Source organism: Oncorhynchus masou, chromosome 14 (assembly GCF_036934945.1).
Source record: "Oncorhynchus masou masou isolate Uvic2021 chromosome 14, UVic_Omas_1.1, whole genome shotgun sequence".
NCBI lineage: Eukaryota > Metazoa > Chordata > Actinopteri > Salmoniformes > Salmonidae > Oncorhynchus > Oncorhynchus masou.
This window is the reverse complement of record NC_088225.1, coordinates 36,111,441-36,133,839: the sequence shown is the minus strand read 5'-3', so window position 1 is coordinate 36,133,839 and position 22,399 is coordinate 36,111,441. Positions and strand designations below refer to the sequence as shown.

Genomic DNA, 22,399 nt, shown 5'->3' with positions numbered 1-22,399 from the left:
AACATTTAAAGGCACTGTAACTCTAAGGTCTGGACTCACTGGGATCAGCAGTAGATGCCAGGTATAGCACGCTAGACATTTAAAGGCACTGTAACTCTAAGGTCTGGACTCACTGGGATCAGCAGTAGATGCCAGGTATAGCACGCTAGACATTTAAAGGCACTGTAACACTAAGGTCTGGACTCACTGGGATCAGCAGTAGATGCCAGGTATAGCACGCTAGACATTTAAAGGCACTGTAACACTAAGGTCTGGACTCACTGGGATCAGCAGTAGATGCCAGGTATAGCACGCTAGACATTTAAAGGCACTGTAACTATAAGGTCTGGACTCACTGGGATCAGCAGTAGATGCCAGGTATAGCACGCTAGACATTTAAAGGCACTGTAACTATAAGGTCTGGACTCACTGGGATCAGCAGTAGATGCCAGGTATAGCACGCTAGACATTTAAAGGCACTGTAACTCTAAGGTCTGGACTCACTGGGATCAGCAGTAGATGCCAGGTATAGCACGCTAGACATTTAAAGGCACTGTAACTCTAAGGTCTGGACTCACTGGGATCAGCAGTAGATGCCAGGTATAGCACGCTAGACATTTAAAGGTAATTTCCGATTCAGCCGACAAAACGCAGCGTTTACTGTGAATGCAGTCTCCGCTAAAGTGGGAACATTACCTTTAAATGGTGCAATAGTGGACAAAGTGCACTATCGGGGATTCGGGGATTGAATCCGAAGCCTAAGTGATTTAAGTCAACTCAATGACGGTTTATCCTCCCACGGTCATATTCAAACTTCGGACCAGGAGCCTCATCCGGTACCATACTTCCTGTCAACAACACAACTTCCTGTGACTCTGAACGTCAGCTCATCTCATCGACGACACAACTTCCTGTGTCTCTGAACGGCAGCTCATCTCATCGACAACACAACTTCCTGGGACTCTGAACGTCAGCTCATCTCATCGACGACGACACAACTTCCTGTGACTCTGGACGTCAGCTCATCTCATCGACGACACAACTTCCTGTGTCTCTGAACGTCAGCTCATCTCATCGACAACACAACTTCCTGTGTCTCTGAACGTCAGCTCATCTCATCGACAACACAACTTCCTGTGTCTCTGAACGTCAGCTCATCTCATCGACAACACAACTTCCTGTGACTCTGAACGTCAGCTCATCGACGACACAACTTCCTGTGACTCTGAACGTCAGCTCATCGACGACACAACTTCCTGTGTCTCTGAACGTCAGCTCATCTCATCAACAACACAACTTCCTGTGTCTCTGAACGTCAGCTCATCTCATCGACGACACAACTTCCTGTGTCTCTGAACGTCAGCTCATCTCATAAACAACACAACCACAACAATGTACTCAAAATATTCCCTGACAATAAGGTGCACAATATACTGTAAGGCTGACATGTTCCCCTTTCACAAAGACCTCTGCACTATGACCTCTGCACTATGACCTCTGCACCATGACCTCTGCACTATGAACTAACTCAGAGGCAACCTTCTAAATAACCGAGGCTCCAATACTGAACCTCACAATTGTGTTGAATGTGGCCTGTTAAATCGCACTGTAACTAAATCTTCGGTTTTAACAAAAACTACCAACATAAATCACGCAGTCCATACTCACAACACCACAGTAGTCCATACTCACAACACCACAGTAGTCCATACTCACAACACCACCACAGTAGTCCATACTCACAAGACCACCACAGTAGTCCTTACTCACAACACCACCACAGTAGTCCATACTCACAACACCACAGTAGTCCATATTCACAACAACACCACAGTAGTCCATACTCACAACACCACCACAGTAGTCCATACTCACAACACCACCACAGTAGTCCATACTCACAACACCACCACAGTAGTCCATACTCACAACACCACAGTAGTCCATACTCACAACACCACAGTAGTCCATACTCACAACACCACAGTAGTCCATACTCACCACACCACCACCACAGACAAGCAGGGTGGATTGTTGACAATTGTCACTGTACCAAACCTTTTGTCCTTTGGTGATGCTGTGTTTACATAGACGATCAGAAACTCAGCTATGCTATTGTTATTATAATAGACAACGGTTGGATTGCATCGTACAGCACACTGCACTCCTGTGACATCTCACGTTTCACAGAGACTCATGTTCATTCTACTCACTCTATCGATTGTTTACCTGCTGGGGATAAACATTCCACAGATCTAGGACCAGCTCACCAGCCTCAAACACTAACCTTAACCATTCTAATAGAATATCTCTCCTCTCTCTGTCCCATGATCATGTGACCAGTGAGCAAGGTCATGTGATGTGACATTCCACATTCCATGTGATCCCCGGTGACCTAGTTGACATGGTGCCCAGCTACAGCAGAATCCAGCTCGCCCAGTGACTGTTGCTAGGTTACGCGGCGGTGGGGTGGCAGGCTTCCTGAGTTCAGGGAGTGCATTGTGTTGATATTGATGCTGAGGATTAACAAAAGTAACACGTTAAATTACTTTAAAGTAACACGTTATATTACTGTAAAGTATTGCGCTTATAACTATAAAGTAACATGTTATATTACTATAAAGTAAGGTGTTATATTAATATGAAGTAAGGTGTTAAATTACTATAAAGTATTGCATTATATTACTATAAACTATTGCATTATATTACTATAAAGTATTGTGTTATATGACTATAAAGTAAGGTGTTATATTACTATAAAGTAACACGTTATATTACTGTAAAGTATTGCGCTATATTACTATAAAGTAACACCTTATATTACTATGAAGTAAGGTGTTAAATTACTATAAAGTATTGCATTATATTACTATAAAGTATTGTGTTATATTACTATAAAGTATTGCATTATATTACTATAAAGTATTGTGTAATATTACTATAAAGTATTGCATTATATTACTATAAAGTAAGGTGTTATATTACTATAAAGTAAGGTGTTATATTACTATAAAGTAAGGTGTTGTATTACTATGAAGTAAGGTGTTAAATTACTATAAAGTATTGTGTTATATTACTATAAAGTATTGTTTTATATTACTATAAAGTAACACGTTATATTACTATAAAGTATTGCATTATATTACTATAAAGTATTGTGTTATATTACTATAAAGTAACACGTTATATTACTATAAAGTAAGGTGTTATATTACTATAAAGTAACACGTTATATTACTATAAAGTATTGTGTTATATTACTATAAAGTAACACGTTATATTACTATAAAGTATTGTGTTATATTACTATAAACTATTGCGTTATATTACTATAAAGTATTGTGTTATATTACTATAAAGTATTGTGTTATATTACTATAAAGTAAGGTGTTATATTACTATAAAGTAACATGTTATATTACTATAAAGTAAGGTGTTATATTACTATAAAGTAAGGTGTTATATTACTATAAAGTAACACGTTATATTACTATAAAGTAAGGTGTTATATAACTATAAAGTAACACGTTATATTACTATAAAGTATTGTGTTATATTACTATAAACTATTGCGTTATATTACTATAAAGTATTGTGTTATATTACTAATATATATAATAATATATCCCATTTAGCAGACGCTTTTGTCCAAAGCGACTTACAAGTCGGCTGGGGTCACTACTTTTACATATGGGTGGCCCCAGTGGGAATCGAACCCACGACGCTTGGCGTTGCAAGCGCCATGCTCTACCGACTGAGCCACACAGGACTCGTTACTATAAAGTATTGTGTTATATTACTATAAAGTATTGCATTATATTACTATAAAGTATTGTGTTATATTACTATAAAGTAACACGTTATATTACTATAAAGTAAGGTGTTATATTACTATAAACTATTGCGTTATATTACTATAAAGTATTGTGTTATATTACTATAAACTATTGCGTTATATTACTATAAAGTATTGTGTTATATTACTATAAAGTATTGTGTTATATTACTATAAAGTAAGGTGTTATATTACTATAAAGTATTGTGTTATATTACTATAAAGTAAGGTGTTATATTACTATAAAGTATTGTGTTATATTACTATAAAGTATTGCATTATATTACTATAAAGTAACATGTTATATTACTATAAAGTAACACGTTATATTACTATAAAGTATTGTGTTATATTACGATAAAGTATTGCATTATATTACTATAAAGTATTGTGTTATATTACTATAAAATAAGGTGTTATATTACTATAAAATAAGGTGTTATATTACTATAAAGTAAGGTGTTATATTACTATAAAGTAAGGTGTTATATTACTATAAAGTAACACGTTATATTACTATAAAGTATTGTGTTATATTACTATAAACTATTGCGTTATATTACTATAAAGTATTGTGTTATATTACTATAAAGTATTGTTATATTACTATAAAGTATTGCGTTATATTACTATAAAGTAAGGTGTTATATTACTATAAAGTATTGCGTTATATTACTATAAAGTAACACATTATATTACTATAAAGTATTGTGTAATATTACTATAAAGTAACACATTATATTACTATAAAGTATTGTGTTATATTACTATAAAGTATTGCGTAATATTACTATAAAGTAAGGTGTTATATTACTATAAAGACACCATATTCCTATACGACACTACTTCTGTCCAGGGTCCGTAGGGCTTCACAGCATCACTGTAGGACAGCAATGAGATTGATACCATCTCTACAGTAAGCCTGTTTACACCCTTGACTGTAGGACTAATGGAAGCTACATGTACTGTAGGACTAATGGAAGCTACATCTACTGTAGGACTAATGGAAGCTACATGTACTATAGGACTAATGGAAGTTACATCTACTGTAGGACTAGTGGAAGCTACATCTACAGTAGGACTAGTGGAAGCTACATCTACAGTAGGACTAATGGAAGCTACATCTACAGTAGGACTAATGGAAGCTACATCTACTGTAGGACTAATGGAAGCTACATGTACTGTAGGACTAGTGGAAGCTGCATCTACTGTAGGACTAATGGAAGCTACATCTACTGTAGGACTAATGGAAGCTACATGTACTGTAGGACTAATGGAAGCTACATGTACTGTAGGACACATTGTTGATTCCCGCTGGGCTCATCCATATGAAAATGCATGTACACACTACACGCTTTTTCCCTCAGGGTCTCTCGGACGTTTCACAGTTTTACTGTAGCCCTGAACTAGCTCACCTGATTAAAGTAGTCAAGGGCTTGATCATTAGTTGATGATTAGTTGACCAGTTGAATCAGCTGCTAGCTGCGGAATAGTTTAATTCCATGGACAGGCCAGTCCCCAAGGAGAGGTTGGAGAAAGGCTGTGCTAAATGACATGTTTGTGTTCACATGACTGTAACTTTATAAGAACCTCTGTGCCCGGCATCCTACCCCCGCCTTCCCTACCCTACCACCAGGACCCCCTCAACCCCCTGGGACCCTTGCCCACCACAGCTTCTCTCCTGGGTCCAGACCTGGAGTCACAGCCCCCTGACGTCCCTCAACCTCCTGGGACCCTTGCCTACCACAGCTTCTCTCCTGGGTCCTTTGCCTACCACAGCTTCTCCCCTGGGACCCTTGCCTACCACAGCTTCTCTCCTGGGTCCCTTGCCTACCACAGCTTCTGTCCTGGGACCCTTGCCTACCACAGCTTCTCTCCTGGGACCCTTGCCTACCACAGCTTCTCCCCTGGGTCCCTTGCCTACCACAGCTTCTCTCCTGGGACCCTTGCCTACCACAGCTTCTCCCCTGGGTCCCTTGCCTACCACAGCTTCTCTCCTGGGTCCCTTGCTACCACAGCTTCTCCCCTGGGACCCTTGCCTACCACAGCTTCTCTCCTGGGTCCCTTGCCTACCACAGCTTTTCTCCTGGGTCCAGACCTGGAGTCACAGCCCCCTGACGTCCCTCAACGCCCTGGGACCCTTGCCTACCACAGCTTCCCCCTGGGTCCCTTGCCTAACACAGCTTCTCTCCTGGGACCCTTGCCTACCACAGCTTCTCTCCTGGGTCCCTTGCCTACCACAGCTTCTCTCCTGGGACCCTTGCCTACCACAGCGTCTCCACTGGGTTCCTTGCATACCACAGCTTCTCTCCTGGGACCCTTGCCTACCACAGCTTCTCTCCTGGGACCCTTGCCTACCACAGCTTCTCTCCTGGGTCCCTTGCCTACCACAGCTTCTCTCCTGGGACCCTTGCCTACCACAGCTTCTCCCCTGGGTCCCTTGCCTACCACAGCTTCTCTCCTGGGTCCCTTGCCTACCACAGCTTCTGTCCTGGGACCCTTGCCTACCACAGCTTCTCTCCTGGGACCCTTGCCTACCACAGCTTCTCCCCTGGGTCCCTTGCCTACCACAGCTTCTCTCCTGGGACCCTTGCCTACCACAGCTTCTCCCCTGGGTCCCTTGCCTACCACAGCTTCTCTCCTGGGTCCCTTGCTACCACAGCTTCTCCCCTGGGACCCTTGCCTACCACAGCTTCTCTCCTGGGTCCCTTGCCTACCACAGCTTTTCTCCTGGGTCCAGACCTGGAGTCACAGCCCCCTGACGTCCCTCAACCCCCTGGGACCCTTGCCTACCACAGCTTCCCCCTGGGTCCCTTGCCTAACACAGCTTCTCTCCTGGGACCCTTGCCTACCACAGCTTCTCTCCTGGGTCCCTTGCCTACCACAGCTTCTCCCCTGGGACCCTTGCCTACCACAGCTTCTCTCCTGGGTCCCTTGCCTACCACAGCTTCTCTCCTGGGTCTAGATCTGGAGTCACAGCCCGCTGACAGTAAATACAGTGGGGCAAAAAAGTATTTAGTCAGCCACCAATTGTGCAAGTTCTCCCACTTAAAAAGATGAGAGAGGCCTGTAATTTTCATCATGGGTACACTTCAACAATGACAGACAAATGAGGGGGAAAATATCCAGAAAACCACATTGTATGATTTTTTTTAAATTAATTTATTTGTAACTATGATGAAAATTACAGGCCTCTCTCATCTTTTTAAGTGGGAGAACTTGCACAATTGGTGGCTGACTAAGTACTTTTTTGCCCCACTGTATGTGTATATGACAATGACTCACCTCCAGGCCTGCATCTGTGATGGTGGACCTCTTCAGACTGACCGACTTCACACCCTTCTTGGATAAGGGGTAGTTATCAATGAACTCACAGATGTCCAGGTCTGAAACTCCCACCAGACAGAACGCCTGGAACCCCCTGAGAGCGAAGGCCTGCAGGCTGACAAACTCCTTGTCTCCGCCAGGGAGCAGGGCGTACAGCTCCTTGGCGTGGAGGATGGGCGTGACACCCTCCCAGAACTTAGACTGGTACAGCACTTTCCTCCAGGTCCTACACACCTGGGCCAGGACACACTTCTCAGCCGTGGTGAAGTACCACAACAGCCTGTTGAGCAGCTTCTCATCCAGGGCCAGCTGGCGCTCCAGGGGCGGCAGAAGGGCCAGAGGCAGGGTGAGGGGAAGGTGAGGCTTGGGGAAGGTGAGGGGGACCTGGCGCAGCGGGGGTTTGAGGGCCGTCAGGGGGCTGTGGTCCAGGTCTGGACCCAGGAGAGAGGGACCCAGGAGGTTGAGGGGGTCCAGGTGGTAGGGTAGGGAAGGCGGGGGTAGGATGCCGGGCACGGAGGAGGACTGGCACAGGCGGTTCTTGGCGGCGGGCGTGCCCTTGGTGATGCTGGCGCTGCCCAGACCGTTGGGCTGAGGGGGGAGCTTGACCATGCCGTTCCTCGGGACACATGGAGACTTCAGCTCGCTGGGGGTCGACATGTTCAACATTGGGAACCTAGTAGGAGGGGGAGAGAATTAATACATGTTCAACATTGGATCAGAGAGAGAGAGGGGGGGTAGTGATCTGGCCCTCATAAAATCATTGGCTACCTAATCATCCCAGGCTTCCAATTGGCTCATTCATCTCCTCTTCCACTATTCACCAGGTTGTTGCTGTGAATGAGAATGTGTTCTCAGGCAACTTACCTGGTTAAATAACAATCCATTTAACACATTGTCTATGGACCTGCCTGTCTGTCACTCAAGGGACTGAGTAGATAAACACCACTGGGCAGTTCTTATGTAGATAGCTGAGCCGCAGACTATTGTGTTTCCCAAAAACCTGCGTGCTTGATGTTGGAGAGCCTCGCTCTTATGTACAATATAGCCTGCACAGAAACAGACACGATTTCTGGGCAAACAAAGCATTCTTTTCGTTTGAATAATTCACAGAACACTTGGCGACACTCCCTTGGCATGGTTGCACTGGAAATAGAACAGAGCGGTTGTTTATAGTGGCAGAGGCCTATATCTAAGCAAGCATCCCTACTAGGCTAGCCTACAATATTACGTAATGCCGATGGCACAGTAGCACAGCAGTAAGTTACAATAGGACGTGTTGACTCTGAATAAAGATACCAAGGCCAAACATAAACAGTTTAAATCGATGGCCGACGCTGAGAGGTGTAACGTTTGCGCCTGATCAACAATCATCGCAGATAAAATAAACTCTATGCATCCTTCATTGTCAAAACCTTCAGATGCAGTCGGGATCATTATTCATATGGACAAGTATACAATTAATAGCATTCCCGTCATCAAATAGTGTCTATGACTGCCGACAGTAACCTAGGCTATAGGCTTCACCGTTAGACATTAGCCTTGGGCTGTTACAAACGGATCGAATATTAAACCCATTTCACTCTGCTTGTGATCGGTCCAATATTCGGTTTGTGCTGCACGCAACATATATCGGTGTAATAGAGCTGAACCGGGAATAAGCGATGCGGCAGCAGAAAAGCTAACCGAAGGAAGGGATGTCTATTCTCCCGTCCCTTCTCGTCCTCTCTCTCTCCCTCCCTCCCTCCCGCTCTCCCACACCGCCAAACAAAAAAAAAATACCATTGCAGTGCTCCGGCCAGCATGAATCTGCATTGCACTGCTCTTACCTTTAAACTGAACCCCGTCACTTCCCCCGGTTGACCCGAAGCCTCGCAAGTCTTTCACCAAACGGAGCTCTATTTTATCGCCCGCATCACCATACTACCAGCAAGCATCCACGGGGAATGGCGGAGAGCGGGGGATGTTATTGAATTGTTGTAGCTACGACGCGATGCGAATCGTTTGAAAGGTGCATCATTTTGTATCGGAAGCGACGAGGACAGAATAAGAGGGAATATGCGTGAAATCGGGACGATGTGTTGTCCTGTGTTGTTTGTTTTATCGGCGCATCATTCCACGGTGTCAGCGGATATAAATATGTGGTGCGTTCGAATCAGTGTCGGAGAGAGAGAGAGAGAGACAGAGAGAGAGAGGGAACGAGAACCCTGTAAATAGAAACCAACATGACATCGCCTGGCTCACTGACATCAGCGGAACTCAACAGAGGAGGAGAGGAAGAGAGGATGCTGAGGCGGCCTGACTCTCTCTCTCTCTCTCTCTCTCTCTCTCTCTCTCTCTCTCTCTCTCTCTCTCTCTCTTTCGTTCTCTCTCTCAATTCAATTTCAGTTCAAAATGTTTCCCATGCTTTATTGGTATGGGAAACATGTGTTTACATTGCCTGAGCAATTGAATTGAACACAAATGAGAACACAAAAACGGATTACAAATGAACAGTAAACATTTCACTCCCAAATGTTCGAAAAAGATCAAGACATTTCAAGACTTATATATTACCAGAAATGTTTTAGCAATGTGCAAATAGTTATAGAAACGAATAGTAGGGGAAGATAAATAAACAGATTCATATTGGTGGTATTTACTCTCTCTCTCTCTCTCTCTCCCCCCCCACTCTCTCCCCCTCTCTCTCTCCCCTTTCTCTCTCTCCCCCTCTCTCTCTTCCCCCACTCTCTCTTTCTCTCCCCCTCTCCCTCTCTCCCCCCCCCTCTCTCTCTCTCCCCCCATCTGTCTCTCTCTCCCTCTCCTCCCCCCTCTCTCTCTGTCTCAAAGGAGCCCGGGATGCACCAAACACCCCAACAACAAATCATTCATTCACCCCCACTGAACGACTCATAACCCTAACCTACACTGCACTGAACGACTCATAACCCTAACCTATACTGCACTGAACGACTCATAACCCTAACCTATACTGAACGACTCATAACCCTAACCTACACTGCACTGAACGACTCATAACCCTAACCTGCACTGCACTGAACGACTCATAACCCTAACCTGCACTGCACTGAACGACTCATAACCCTAACCTGCACTGCACTGAACGACTCATAACCCTAACCTATACTGCACTGAACGACTCATAACCCTAACCTATACTGCACTGAACGACTCATAACCCTAACCTATACTGCACTGAACGACTCATAACCCTAACCTATACTGCACTGAACGAATCATAACCCTAACCTATACTGCACTGAACGACTCATAACCCTAAACTAAACTGCACTGAACGACTCATAACCCTAACCTACACTGAACGACTCATAACCCTAACCTATACTGCACTGAACGACTCATAACCCTAACCTATACTGCACTGAACGACTCATAACCCTAACCTACACTGCACTGAACGACTCATAACCCTAACCTACACTGCACTGAACGACTCATAACCCTAACCTACACTGAACGACTCATAACCCTAACCTATACTGCACTGAAGGACTCATAACCCTAACCTATACTGAACGACTCATAACCCTAACCTACACTGAACGACTCATAACCCTAACCTATACTGCACTGAACGACTCATAACCCTAACCTTTACTGAACGACTCATAACCCTAACCTACACTGAACGACTCATAACCCTAACCTACACTGAACGACTCATAACCCTAACCTATACTGAACTGAACGACTCATAACCCTAACCTACACTGAACGACTCATAACCCTAACCTACACTGCACGACTCATAACCCTAACCTATACTGCACTGAACGACTCATAACCCTAACCTATACTGCACTGAACGACTCATAACCCTAACCTACACTGAACGACTCATAACCCTAACCTATACTGCACTGAACGAATCATAACCCTAACCTATACTGCACTGAACGACTCATAACCCTAACCTATACTGCACTGAACGACTCATAACCCTAACCTATACTGAACGACTCATAACCCTAACCTATACTGCACTGAACGACTCATAACCATAACCTACACTGAACGACTCATAACCCTAACCTATACTGAACGACTCATAACCCTAACCTACACTGAACGACTCATAACCCTAACCTATACTGAACTGAACGACTCATAACCCTAACCTACACTGAACGAATCATAACCCTAACCTATACTGAACGACTCATAACCCTAACCTACACTGCACGACTCATAACCCTAACCTACACTGCACGACTCATAACCCTAACCTATACTGAACTGAACGACTCATAACCCTAACCTACACTGCACGACTCATAACCCTAACCTACACTGCACGACTCATAACCCTAACCTACACTGCACGACTCATAACCCTAACCTACACTGCACGACTCATAATCCTAACCTACACTGCACGACTCATAACCCTAACCTATACTGAACTGAACGACTCATAACCCTAACCTACACTGAACGACTCATAACCCTAACCTACACTGCACGACTCATAACCCTAACCTACACTGCACGACTCATAACCCTAACCTATACTGCACTGAACGACTCATAACCCTAACCTATACTGCACTGAACGACTCATAACCCTAACCTACACTGAACGACTCATAACCCTAACCTACACTGCACTGAACGACTCATAATCCTAACCTATACTGAACTCATAACCCTAACCTACACTGAACGACTCATAACCCTAACGTATACTGCACTGAACGACTCATAACCCTAACCTATACTGAACGACTCATAACCCTAACCTATACTGCACTGAACGACTCATAACCCTAACCTATACTGCACTGAACGACTCATAACCCTAACCTATACTGCACTGAATGACTCATAACCCTAACCTATACTGCACTGAACGACTCATAACCCTAACCTACACTGAACGACTCATAACCCTAACCTACACTGAACGACTCATAACCCTAACCTATACTGAACGACTCATAACCCTAGCCTACACTGAACGACTCATAACCCTAACCTATACTGCACTGAACGACTCATAACCCTAACCTATACTGCACTGAACGACTCATAACCCTAACCTACACTGAACGACTCATAACCCTAACCTACACTGAACGACTCATAACCCTAACCTACACTGAACGACTCATAACCCTAACCTATACTGCACTGAACGACTCATAACCCTAACCTACACTGAACGACTCATAACCCTAACCTACACTGAACGACTCATAACCCTAACCTACACTGAACGACTCATAACCCTAACCTACACTGAACGACTCATAACCCTAACCTACACTGAACGACTCATAACCCTAACCTACACTGAACGACTCATAACCCTAACCTACACTGCACTGAACGACTCATAACCCTAACCTACACTGAACGACTCATAACCCTAACCTACACTGAACGACTCATAACCCTAACCTACACTGAACGACTCATAACCCTAACCTACACTGAACGACTCATAACCCTAACCTACACTGAACAACTCATAACCCTAACCTACACTGCACTGAACGACTCATAACCCTAACCTACACTGAATGACTCATAACACTAACCTATACTGAACGACTCATAACCCTAACCTATACTGCACTGAACGACTCATAACCCTAACCTACACTGAATGACTCATAACCCTAACCTATACTGAACGACTCATAACCCTAACCTACACTGAACGACTCATAACCCTAACCTACACTGCACTGAACGACTCATAACCCTAACCTACACTGAACGACTCATAACCCTAACCTACACTGAACGACTCATAACCCTAACCTACACTGAACGACTCATAACCCTAACCTACACTGAACGACTCATAACCCTAACCTACACTGCACTGAACGACTCATAACCCTAACCTATACTGAACGACTCATAACCCTAACCTACACTGAACGACTCATAACCCTAACCTACACTGAACGACTCATAACCCTAACCTACACTGAACGACTCATAACCCTAACCTATACTGCACTGAACGACTCATAACCCTAACCTATACTGAACGACTCATAACCCTAACCTATACTGAACGACTCATAACCCTAACCTATACTGAACAACTCATAACCCCAACCTATACTGAACGACTCATAACCCTAACCTATACTGAACGACTCATAACCCTAGCCTACACTGAACGACTCATAACCCTAACCTATACTGAACGACTCATAACACTAACCTATACTGAACGACTCATAACCCTAACCTATACTGGACGACTCATAACCCTAACCTATACTGAACGACTCATAACCCTAGCCTATACTGAACGACTCATAACCCTAACCTATACTGAACAACTCATAACCCTAACCTATACTGGACGACTCATAACCCTAACCTACACTGAACGACTCATAACCCTAACCTACACTGAACGACTCATAACCCTAACCTATACTGAACGACTCATAACCCTAACCTATACTGAACGACTCATAACCCTAACCTACACTGAACGACTCATAACCCTAACCTATACTGCACTGAACGACTCATAACCCTAACCTACACTGCACTGAACGACTCATAACCCTAACCTACACTGAACGACTCATAACCCTAACCTATACTGAACGACTCATAACCCTAACCTACACTGAACGACTCATAACCCTAACCTATACTGCACTGAACGACTCATAACCCTAACCTACACTGCACTGAACGACTCATAACCCTAACCTACACTGAACGACTCATAACCCTAACCTATACTGAACGACTCATAACCCTAACCTACACTGAACGACTCATAACCCTAACCTATACTGCACTGAACGACTCATAACCCTAACCTATACTGAACGACTCATAACCCTAACCTATACTGCACTGAACGACTCATAACCCTAACCTACACTGAACGACTCATAACCCTAACCTACACTGCACTGAACGACTCATAACCCTAACCTACACTGAACGACTCATAACCCTAACCTACACTGGACGACTCATAACCCTAACCTATACTGAACGACTCATAACCCTAACCTACACTGAACGACTCATAACCCTAACCTATACTGCACTGAACGACTCATAACCCTAACCTACACTGAACGACTCATAACCCTAACGTACACTGAACGACTCATAACCCTAACCTATACTGAACGACTCATAACCCTAACCTATACTGCACTGAACGACTCATAACCCTAACCTATACTGCACTGAACGACTCATAACCCTAGCCTACACTGAACGACTCATAACCCTAACCTATACTGAACGACTCATAACCCTAACCTATACTGAACGACTCATAACCCTAGCCTACACTGAACGACTCATAACCCTAACCTATACTGCACTGAACGACTCATAACCCTAACCTACACTGAACGACTCATAACCCTAACCTACACTGAACGACTCATAACCCTAACCTACACTGAACGACTCATAACCCTAACCTACACTGAACGACTCATAACCCTAACCTACACTGAACGACTCATAACCCTAACCTACACTGAACGACTCATAACCCTAACCTACACTGAACGACTCATAACCCTAGCCTACACTGCACTGAACGACTCATAACCCTAGCCTACACTGAACGACTCATAACCCTAACCTACACTGAACGACTCATAACCCTAACCTACACTGAACGACTCATAACCCTAACCTATACTGAACGACTCATAACCCTAACCTATACTGCACTGAACGACTCATAACCCTAACCTACACTGAACGACTCATAACCCTAACCTATACTGAACGACTCATAACCCTAACCTATACTGCACTGAACGACTCATAACCCTAACCTACACTGAACGACTCATAACCCTAACCTACACTGAACGACTCATAACCCTAACCTACACTGAACGACTCATAACCCTAACCTATACTGAACGACTCATAACCCTAACCTATACTGCACTGAACGACTCATAACCCTAGCCTACACTGAACGACTCATAACCCTAACCTATACTGAACGACTCATAACCCTAACCTATACTGCACTGAACGACTCATAACCCTAACCTACACTGAACGACTCATAACCCTAACCTATACTGAACGACTCATAACCCTAACCTATACTGCACTGAACGACTCATAACCCTAGCCTACACTGAACGACTCATAACCCTAACCTATACTGAACGACTCATAACCCTAACCTATACTGCACTGAACGACTCATAACCCTAACCTACACTGAACGACTCATAACCCGAACCTACACTGAACGACTCATAACCCTAACCTATACTGAACGACTCATAACCCTAACCTATACTGAACGACTCATAACCCTAACCTACACTGCACTGTGGTCTAACATGCAGATACACCCGTCCAACTGTACACAAGGTCCAACAGAAATGTGACTTTCCTTCAGCCTACCATTCCCTCTGAAAGACACATACACATAGGCCTACAGCCTACTAATAATGATTGCCATTGCCTCTATTCGACTGACTGGCAAAAATAAGCCTATAGTTTCTGTTAAAAGCTTGCCTGCCAGTCCAGCTGCCTGTCTGGCCTGTACATGTAGGCACACAGCCGAATACAATATGCTTTTCATTGGCATTGCTACGGAATGGCCTGCAACATGTATCACACCGCAATAACTAACTACATGTTTACCAGCAAGGGAAGTGAACGATTTGGATCCACAGAGTAGATCTATTAGTGAGTATCAACTCATAACACAGAGTAGATCTATTAGTGAGTATCAACTCATAACACAGAGTAGATCTATTACTGAGTATCAACTCATAACACAGAGTAGATCTATTACTGAGTATCAACTCATAACACAGAGTAGATCTATTACTGAGTATCAACTCATAACACAGAGTAGATCTATTACTGAGTATCAACTCATAACACAGAGTAGATCTATTACTGAGTATCAACTCATAGCACAGAGTAGATCTATTACTGAGTATCAACTCATAACACAGAGTAGATCTATTACTGACTATCAACTCATAACACAGAGTAGATCTATTAGTGAGTATCAACTCATAACACAGAGTAGATCTATTACTGAGTATCAACTCATAACACAGAGTAGATCTATTAGTGAGTATCAACTCATAACACAGAGTAGATCTATTACTGAGTATCAACTCATAACACAGAGTAGATCTATTACTGACTATCAACTCATAACACAGAGTAGATCTATTACTGAATATCAACTCATAACACAGAGTAGATCTATTACTGAGTATCAACTCATAACACAGAGTAGATCTATTAGTGAGTATCAACTCATAACACAGAGTAGATCTATTACTGAGTATCAAATCATAACACAGAGTAGATCTATTACTGAATATCAACTCATAACACAGAGTAGATCTATTACTGAGTATCAACTCATAACACAGAGTAGATCTATTACTGAGTATCAACTCATAACACAGAGTAGATCTATTAGTGAGTATCAACTCATAACACAGAGTAGTTCTATTGCTGAGTATCAACTCATAACACAGAGTAGATCTATTACTGAATATCAACTCATAACACAGAGTAGATCTATTACTGAATATCAACTCATAACACAGAGTAGATCTATTACTGAGTATCAACTCATAACACATCTCAAACAAAGCACATACCTGTAGCAATGCCTTCTCCAATCATGTTAGTGTTGCTTAAAAGCAAGGACACATGAAACATTCAGTTCAGCTTTCAATAGAGGGAGGTCTCTCTCTGTCTCTCTCTGTCTCTCTCTGTCTCTCTCTGTCCCTTTCTCTAACTCTGTCTCTGTCTCTCTGTCTGTCTCTCATTTCAATTCAATTCAAGGGCTTTATTGGCATGGGAAACATGTGTTAACATTGCCAAAGCAAGTGAGGTAGATAATATATAAAGTGAATATATAAAGTGAAATAAACAATACAAATTAACAGTAAACATTACACATACAGAAGTTTCAAAACAATAAAGACATTACAAATGTCATATTATATATATACAGTGTTTTAACAATGTACAAATGGTTAAAGGACACAAGATAAAATAAATAAGAATAAATATGGGTTGTATTTACAATGGTGTGTGTTCTTCACTGGTTGCCCTTTTCTCGTGGCAACAGGTCACAAATATTGCTGCTGTGGTGTGCTCTCTCTCTCTGTCCCTTTCTCTAATTCTCTGTCTCTCTCTGTCTTGTGAACGATTTGGATCCACAGAGTAGATCTATTAGTGAGTATCAACTCATAACACAGAGTAGATCTATTACTGAGTATCAACTCATAACACAGAGTAGATCTATTACTGAGTATCAACTCATAACACATCTCAAACACAGAGTAGATCTATTACTGACTATCAACTCATAACACAGAGTAGATCTATTACTGACTATCAACTCATAACACAGAGTAGATCTATTACTGAGTATCAACTCATAACACATCTCAAACACAGAGTAGATCTATTACTGACTATCAACTCATAACACAGAGTAGATCTATTACTGACTATCAACTCATAACACATCTCAAACAAAGCACATACCTGTAGCAATGCCTTCTCCAATCATGTTAGTGTTGCTTAAAAGCAAGTTCAGCTTTCAATAGAGGGAGGTCTCTGTCTCTCTCTGTCCCTTTCTCTAACTCTGTCTCTCTCTCTCTCTGTCTCTCTCTCTCTCTATCTCTGTCTCTCTCTCTCTGTCTCTCTCTGTCTCTCTCTGTCTCTGTCTCTCTCTCTCTGTCTGTCTCTCAATTCAATTCAATTCAAGGGCTTTATTGGCATTGGAAACATGTGTTTACATTGCCAAAGCAAGTGAGGTAGATAATATATAAAGTGAATATATAAAGTGAAATAAACAATAAAAATTAACAGTAAACATCACACATACAGAAGTTTCAAAACAATAAAGACATTACAAATGTCATATTATATATATACAGTGTTTTAACAATGTACAAATGGTTAAAGGACACAAGAAAAATAAATAAGAATAAATATGGGTTGTATTTACAATGGTGTGTGTTCTTCACTGGTTGCCCTTTTCTCGTGGCAACAGGTCACAAATCTTGCTGCTGTGGTGTGCTCTCTCTCTCTGTCCCTTTTTCTAATTCTCTGTCTCTCTCTGTCTCTCTCTCTGTCCCTTTCTCTAATTCAATTCAATTCAATTCAAGGGGCTTTATTGGCATGGGAAACATGTGTTAACATTGCCAAAGCAAGTAAGGTAAACAATCAAAATTAACAGTAGACATCACACATACAGAAGTTTGAAAACAATAAAGACATTACAAATGTCATATTATATATATATATATGTCTCTCTCTGTCTCTCTCTCTGTCGCTCTGTCCCTTTCTCCAACTCTCTCTCTCTCTCTGTCTCTCTGTCTCTCTCTGTCTCTCTCTCTTCACCTGTCTTTGAAACAGGGATCTAACATCCCAGACAGTTTTGAGATATCCTACGGGGTTCATGTTCTGAACACAAAACTATGTGTGTGTGCCTGTGTGTCTGTCTGTGTGTGTGTTTGTGTGTCCGTGTGTGTTTGTGTGTGTGTGTCTGTGTGTGTGTGTGTCCGTGTGTGTGTGTGTGTGTGTGTGTGTGTGTGTGTGTGTGTGTGTCTGTGTGTGTGTCTGTGTGTGTGTCTGTGTGTGTGTGTGTCTGTGTGTGTGTGTGTGTGTCTGTGTGTGTGTGTGTCTGTGTGTGTCTGTGTGTGTGTGCCTGTGTGTGTGTGTGCCTGTGTGTGTGTGTGTCATGTCTAGAACTAAACAACAAACTGTGTTAACTGTCTGCACTCTGCCTGTCTGTTGGTGTATTTCCATGTAAGGAGCCTTGTCTTATCCCAACCAGGAGCCTTGTCTAGTCCCAGCCAGGAGCCTTGTCTTGTCCCAGCCAGGAGCCTTGTCTTGTCCCAGCCAGGAGCCTTGTCTTGTCCCAGCCAGGAGCCTTGTCTTGTCCCAGCCAGGAGCCTTGTCTTGTCCCAGCCAGGAGCCTTGTCTTGTCCCAGCCAGGAGCCTTGTCTTGTCCCAGCCAGGAGCCTTGACTTGTCCCAGCCAGGAGCCTTGTCTTGTCCCAGCCAGGAGCCTTGTCTAGTCCCAGCCAGGAGCCTTGTCTTGTCCCAGCCAGGAGCCTCATAGGAGAAGGAGCCTTGTCTTGTCCCAGCCAGGAGCCTTGTCTTGTCCCAGCCAGGAGCCTTGTCTTGTCCCAGCCAGGAGCCTTGTCTTGTCCCAGCCAGGAGCCTTGTCTTGTCCCAGCCAGGAGCCTCGTAGGAGAAGGAGCCTTGTCTAGTCCCAGCCAGGAGCCTTGTCTTGTCCCAGCCAGGAGCCTTGTCTAGTCCCAGCCAGGAGCCTCATAGGAGAAGGAGCCTTGTCTAGTCCCAGCCAGGAGCCTCATAGGAGCAGGAGCCTTGACTAGTCCCAGCCAGGAGCCTCATGGGAGCAGCAGCCTTGTCTAGTCCCAGCCAGGAGCCTTGTCGAGTCCCAGCCAGGAGCCTTGCCTTGTCCCAGCCAGGAGCCTTGTCTTGACCCAGCCAGGAGCCTTGCCTTGTCCCAGCCAGGAGCCTTGCCTTGTCCCAGCCAGGAGCCTTGCCTTGTCCCAGCCAGGAGCCTTGCCTTGTCCCAGCCAGGAGCCTTGTCTTGTCCCAGCCAGGAGCCTTGTCTAGTCCCAGCCAGGAGCCTCATAGGAGCAGGAGCCTTGTCTAGTCCCAGCCAGGAGCCTCATGGGAGCAGGAGCCTTGTCTAGTCCCAGCCAGGAGCCTTGTCTAGTCCCAGCCAGGAGCCTTGTCTTGTCCCAGCCAGGAGCCTTGTCTAGTCCCAGCCAGGAGCCTCATAGGAGCAGGAGCCTTGTCTAGTCCCAGCCAGGAGCCTTGTCTTGTCCCAGACAGGAGCCTTGTCTAGTCCCAGCCAGGAGCCTCATAGGAGCAGGAGCCTTGTCTTGTGCCAGCCAGGAGCCTTGTCTAGTTCCAGCCAGGAGCCTTGTCTTGTCCCAGCCAGGAGCCTTGTCTAGTCCCAGCCAGGAGCCTTGTCTTGTGCCAGCCAGGAGCCTTGTCTAGTCCCAGCCAGGAGCCTTGTCTTGTGCCAGCCAGGAGCCTTGTCTAGTCCCAGCCAGGAGCCTTGTCTTGTCCCAGCCAGGAGCCTTGTCTAGTCCCAGCCAGGAGCCTTGTCTTGTCCCAGCCAGGAGCCTTGTCTAGTCCCAGCCAGGAGCCTTGTCTTGTGCCAGCCAGGATCCTTGTCTAGTCCCAGCCAGGAGCCTTGTCTTGTGCCAGCCAGGAGCCTTGTCTAGTCCCAGCCAGGAGCCTTGTCTTGACCCAGCCAGGAGCCTTGTCTAGTCCCAGCCAGGAGCCTTGTCTTGTCCCAGCCAGGAGCCTTGTCTAGTCCCAGCCAGGAGCCTTGTCTAGTCCCAGCCAGGAGCCTCAGGAGCAGGAGCCTTGTCTTGTCCCAGCCAGGAGCCTTGTCTAGTCCCAGCCAGGAGCCTTGTCTTGTCCCAGCCAGGAGCCTTGTCTAGTCCCAGCCAGGAGCCTCAGGAGCAGGAGCCTTGTCTTGTCCCAGCCAGGAGCCTCATTGGAGCAGGAGCCTTGTCTAGTCCCAGCCAGGAGCCTTGTCTAGTCCCAGCCAGGAGCCTTGTCTAGTCCCAGCCAGGAGCCTTGACTTAGCCCAGGAATCTAACTCCCAACCTTCCAATCTCAAGGTGGACACTAACCACAAGGCTGCTGAGCTGGTGTAGCCCTGTACATATAACTCAGCTGTAGAATAGATCTGTCACACACACACACACACACACACACACACACACACACACACACACACACACACACACACACACACTCTCTCTCTCTCTGCACTAACCCACTCCTCCTGTTCAGATGCTTGTGGCTACCAGGATGTTAAAATAGCTCCTTCTGCTCTCTGAGTGCAAAGCTTGAAGTGAGACTAACAGCAGTGACAGCCCACATGGTCCTAACCACCACCCACACACACACACACACACACACACACACACACACACACACACACACACACACACACACACACACACACACACACACAGCTCAGTCATCCAGATAACCCAAAGGCTGGAGAGAGAGAGAGACAGAGAGACAGAGGGACAGAGAGACATAGAGAGAGAGTGAGTGAGACATAGAGAGAGAGAGTGAGAGAGACAGAGAGACAGAGGGACAGAGAGAGAGACAGAGAGAGAGATAGAGTGAGAGAGACATAGAGAGAGAGTGAGAGAGACAGAGAGAGAGAGAGACAGAGAGAGAGATAGAGTGAGAGAGACATAGAGAGAGAGTGAGAGAGACAGAGAGAGAGAGAGACATAGAGAGACAGAGAGAGAGAGAGACATAGAGAGACAGAGAGAGAGAGACATAGAGAGAGAGAGAGAGAGAGAGAGAGAGAGAGAGACAGAGAGACAGAGAGAGAGAGAGACATAGAGAGAGAGAGTGAGAGAGACATAGAGAGAGAGAGAGAGAGAGTGAGAGAGACATAGTGAGAGAGACAGAGGGACAGAGGGAGCCAGGCAAACACAACGGGGTTCCAGGCTAATCAGAATGAGTTTTTCCCCACAAAAAGGGTTTTATTACAGACAGAAATACTCCTCATCACCCCGCCTCACAATCCCGCAGGAGAAGAAGACGGGCGTGGAGGTCCTGGGCTGACATGCTACACGTGGTCTGCAGTTATGAGGCCGGTTGGACGTACTGACAAATTCTCGTTGGAGGTGGCTTATGGTAGAGAAATGAACATTGAATTCTCTGGCATCAACTCTGGTGGACATCACTGCAGTCCTCCTGACAATTACACACTCCCTCAAAACTTCTGTGGCTGTGTTGTTGGACAAAACTGAACTTTTTAGAGTGGCCTTTTATTGTCCCCAGCACAGAGTGCATTATCTTGGCAAAGAAGAAATGCTCACTAACAACATTTTATAGAAATGATATTTTTGTGCGTATGGAACATTTCTGGGATCTTTTATTTCAGCTCATGAAACACTTTACATGTTGTGTTTATATGTTTTTGTTCAGGAGAGAGAGAGAGATTGATTGATTGATTGATGGAGATAAGATGGATAGATGGAGAGATGGACCCAGAGAATGGGGTAGAGAGAATGAGGGAGAGTGGGGGAGGGGGAGAAAGAGAGTGAGAAGATGAAAGAGAAAGAGAGTGGGAGGATGAGAGAGAGAAAGAGGGCCTTTCTCAGTGTAACTTCAGCACCTAGGAGAGCAGCACAGCTTTACAGCAGATATAGTCAACGCTATGGCTAGTGCTACTGTCATCGAGTTCCCT

At 44.5% G+C, this 22,399-nt stretch overlaps 1 protein-coding gene across 2 annotated transcripts in view; it reads right to left on the bottom strand.

The window, feature by feature from the left end:
* Positions 1 to 22,399, bottom strand: part of LOC135554808 (F-box/LRR-repeat protein 16-like) — a 158,441-nt gene that overhangs the window by 29,765 nt on the left and 106,277 nt on the right. The window contains exons 1-2 of one of the 2 annotated variants that reach the window (XM_064987247.1): positions 8,968 to 9,432; positions 7,100 to 7,814 (exon numbers count right to left, since the gene is read on the bottom strand). In XM_064987247.1, the coding sequence (XP_064843319.1) occupies positions 7,100 to 7,807 (708 nt within the window). In that variant the 5' untranslated portion in view covers positions 7,808 to 7,814; positions 8,968 to 9,432. Of the gene's footprint in view, positions 1 to 7,099; positions 7,815 to 8,967; positions 9,433 to 22,399 lie in introns of those variants that run through there. The other variant, XM_064987245.1, reaches the window with a different exon arrangement.